Genomic DNA, 2,626 nt, shown 5'->3' on the forward strand with positions numbered 1-2,626 from the left:
CATAAAATTTAGGGAAATTAATATGAACCCATTGGACTATTCAGTATTTTATAATGCTTGGTTCTGACTAATAATAGTTTAAAGATCCATTGCTATTAAGCTAGTATATACATGTACATGTACATGTAGGTGCTACACGACTAACTGGCTATCTGTTCCCCATACTGGTTCCCCTCCATTATCCCAATGTGAGGGTTGAGGGTAGTGAATGCATAGTCAGCAACTTTGGGTTTAGCTCGAGACAGCACACAAAGGAGTGTTGATTTACCAGCATTAGGGAACCCTACCTGATGAGTAATAAATAAATAATGTATTTAGTAAATTTAGTAAAGGATTAAATTAAATTGACACATTATCAGTAAAAGCCACCCCATACACTACATGTACATTAAAAGTACATGTACATGTAGCATATAGTGGGAAATTTTGGAAGGAGTTAAATTTGGCAACTTGCTAAATTTTGGTGATTGGAAAATTTTGATCTGGTGAATTCATGGCCACATGACATTGAGCATGTGTATAATGGCTTAAAATGGCGGGTTTTTATTTTAATGAATGGCTATCAAAATGCCAAATTCACCAAACTTAATTTCCTCCAAAATTTCCCACTATATGGTATACATGTACATGTATTAATAATAGTGATAGATTATTATACCAGTCCAATATCAGCTATTGTCTTTAATTCCAGTTCAATGATCAGTTCATCTCCATCAGTACCCTCAGTGTACTGGTGTGGGACTGTATTAGTAGGCGTGGCATAAGAGGTGTTACCAGCCCCACCCACTCCTCCTCTAGCAGCAGTATAGGTATCACCATCAGACATTAGATCATAAAGGACTTCACCATTGGAACTAATAACAGTACCCACTGGAACCTAATGATTACAAGAAAATTAGTATACCGTAGATCGGGAAATTTTCGTTGTTAAAATATTTTTGCGGATGAAGTGACCTGCGAAAATTTGACACACGAAATATTTTCTACAGTGAATAATAAGATTACCGGAATTATTCTAACGTGCAGCGGTGCACCCACGAGGCTCTTCTAGTCTTCTAAAAGCCCAAAGAAGGCCTGAAGCTCTCACCCAAGAGGCTCCTTGTCAGTTTTAGTACTGTCACGAGCAACTTCCATTGAATAGCTGTCCATCGTCATCAAGAGTTAGTAGCCACTTGTGCGGTTTATGACGCGTCCAAAAATTTTCATGTTGAAAAAATTTCGCAGATGGGTCAACCAGCAAAAATAAAATACCTTAAAAAAATTTCACGCCAATTATTTCTAACATGAAAATTTCCCGATCTACGGTAACTACATGCATATGTATCAGGAAATGTAATTAAAATTTAGGATAATTTCAGAGCCATTCTTTGGAAAAAACCATGGGCTATAGCCTTGGATATTTTTCAGATTTTGGCATTTTCTTAAAATGGCCGTAACTTGAAAAATTGAAGTCAGAATCACCTCAAACTTTCTACACAGCATAAGGGCATCAATATGTATCAGGAAATGTAATAAAAATTTGGGTTGATTTCGGAGCCATTTTTTGGAAGAAACCATGGGCTGCAGCCTTGGGTATTTTTTAGATTTTTAGCATTTTCTTAAAATGGCTGTAACTTGAAAAATTGAAGTTGGAATCACCTCAAACTTGCTACACAGCATAAGTGCATCAATATGTATCAGAAAATGTAATAAAAATTTGGGTTGATTTCGGAGCCATTTTTTGGAAAAAACCATGGGCTATAGCCTTGGGTATTTTTCAGATTTTTGGCCTATTTCTTAAAATGGCCGTAACTTGAAAAATTGAAGTTGGAATCACCTCAAACTTGCTACAAAGCATAAGTGCATCAATATGTATCAGAAAATGTAATAAAAATTTGGGTTGATTTCGGAGCCATTTTTTGGAAAAAACCATGGGCTATAGCCTTGGGTATTTTTCAGATTTTTGGCCTATTTCTTAAAATGGCCGTAACTTGAAAAATTGAAGTTGGAATCACCTCAAACTTGCTACAAAGCATAAGTGCATCAATATGTATCAGGAAATGTAATAAAAATTTGGGTTGATTTCGGAGCCATTTTTTGGAAAAAACCATGGGCATAGCTTTGAGTATTTTTCGGATTTTTAGCATTTTCTTAAAATGACCGTAACTTGAAAAATTGAAGTCGGAATCACCTCAAACTTGCTACAAAGCATAAGTGCATCAATATGTATCAGGAAATGTAATAAAAATTTGGGTTGATTTCGGAGCCATTTTTTGGAAAAAACCATGGGCATAGCTTTGAGTATTTTTTGGATTTTTAGCATTTTCTTAAAATGACCGTAACTTGAAAAATCAAAGCTGGAATCAGCTCAAACTTTCTACACAGCATAAGGACATCAATATGTACATAATCTATAGCCTATTGCTCATTAATAGCTAATTAATATTAAAATTACTTTTATTATTTTATCTGCTCCATTCTTCCCATGGCAGTCCCAGTTCTTCCCATCCCCTCCTCTCTCTCCTTTATAATGATGTCTAACGTCCCTCAGTGTCTTCACTCTACTACTAGCCATGAACCCTACACTACCACCATCCCCTCCGTTCCCTCCACGGGACCTCCAAATTCTACATGAGCCTCTCTATTA

At 36.0% G+C, this 2,626-nt stretch overlaps 1 protein-coding gene across 1 annotated transcript; it reads right to left on the reverse strand.

Moving 5' to 3' along the window:
* Window positions 1–140: 140 nt before the first annotated feature.
* Window positions 141–2,614, reverse strand: LOC100636426 (GTPase Obg-like). The gene is made up of 3 exons (XM_011408672.2): window positions 2,435–2,614; window positions 659–877; window positions 141–287 (listed from the first exon to the last, which is right to left on the reverse strand). Exons 1-3 carry the CDS (start codon window positions 2,552–2,554, stop codon window positions 141–143), a joined length of 486 nt encoding a protein of 161 aa, XP_011406974.1. The 5' UTR covers window positions 2,555–2,614.
* Window positions 2,615–2,626: the final 12 nt, after the last annotated feature.

The sequence above is a fragment of the Amphimedon queenslandica genome, unplaced genomic scaffold (assembly GCF_000090795.2).
Source record: "Amphimedon queenslandica unplaced genomic scaffold, v1.1 AMPQUscaffold_12887, whole genome shotgun sequence".
Lineage (NCBI taxonomy): Eukaryota > Metazoa > Porifera > Demospongiae > Haplosclerida > Niphatidae > Amphimedon > Amphimedon queenslandica.

Excerpts from the sequence above, each read along its gene's own strand:
- LOC100636426 (XM_011408672.2), bottom strand. The coding sequence starts at position 2,554 with ATGGCTAGTAGTAGAGTGAAGACACTGAGGGACGTTAGACATCATTAT. Across the intron at positions 878-2,434 it reads GAGCAGATAAAATAATAAAA|GTTCCAGTGGGTACTGTTAT; the intron begins GTAATTTTAATA and ends TGTAATCATTAG. Across the intron at positions 288-658 it reads CAATAGCTGATATTGGACTG|GTAGGGTTCCCTAATGCTGG; the intron begins GTATAATAATCT and ends ATTACTCATCAG.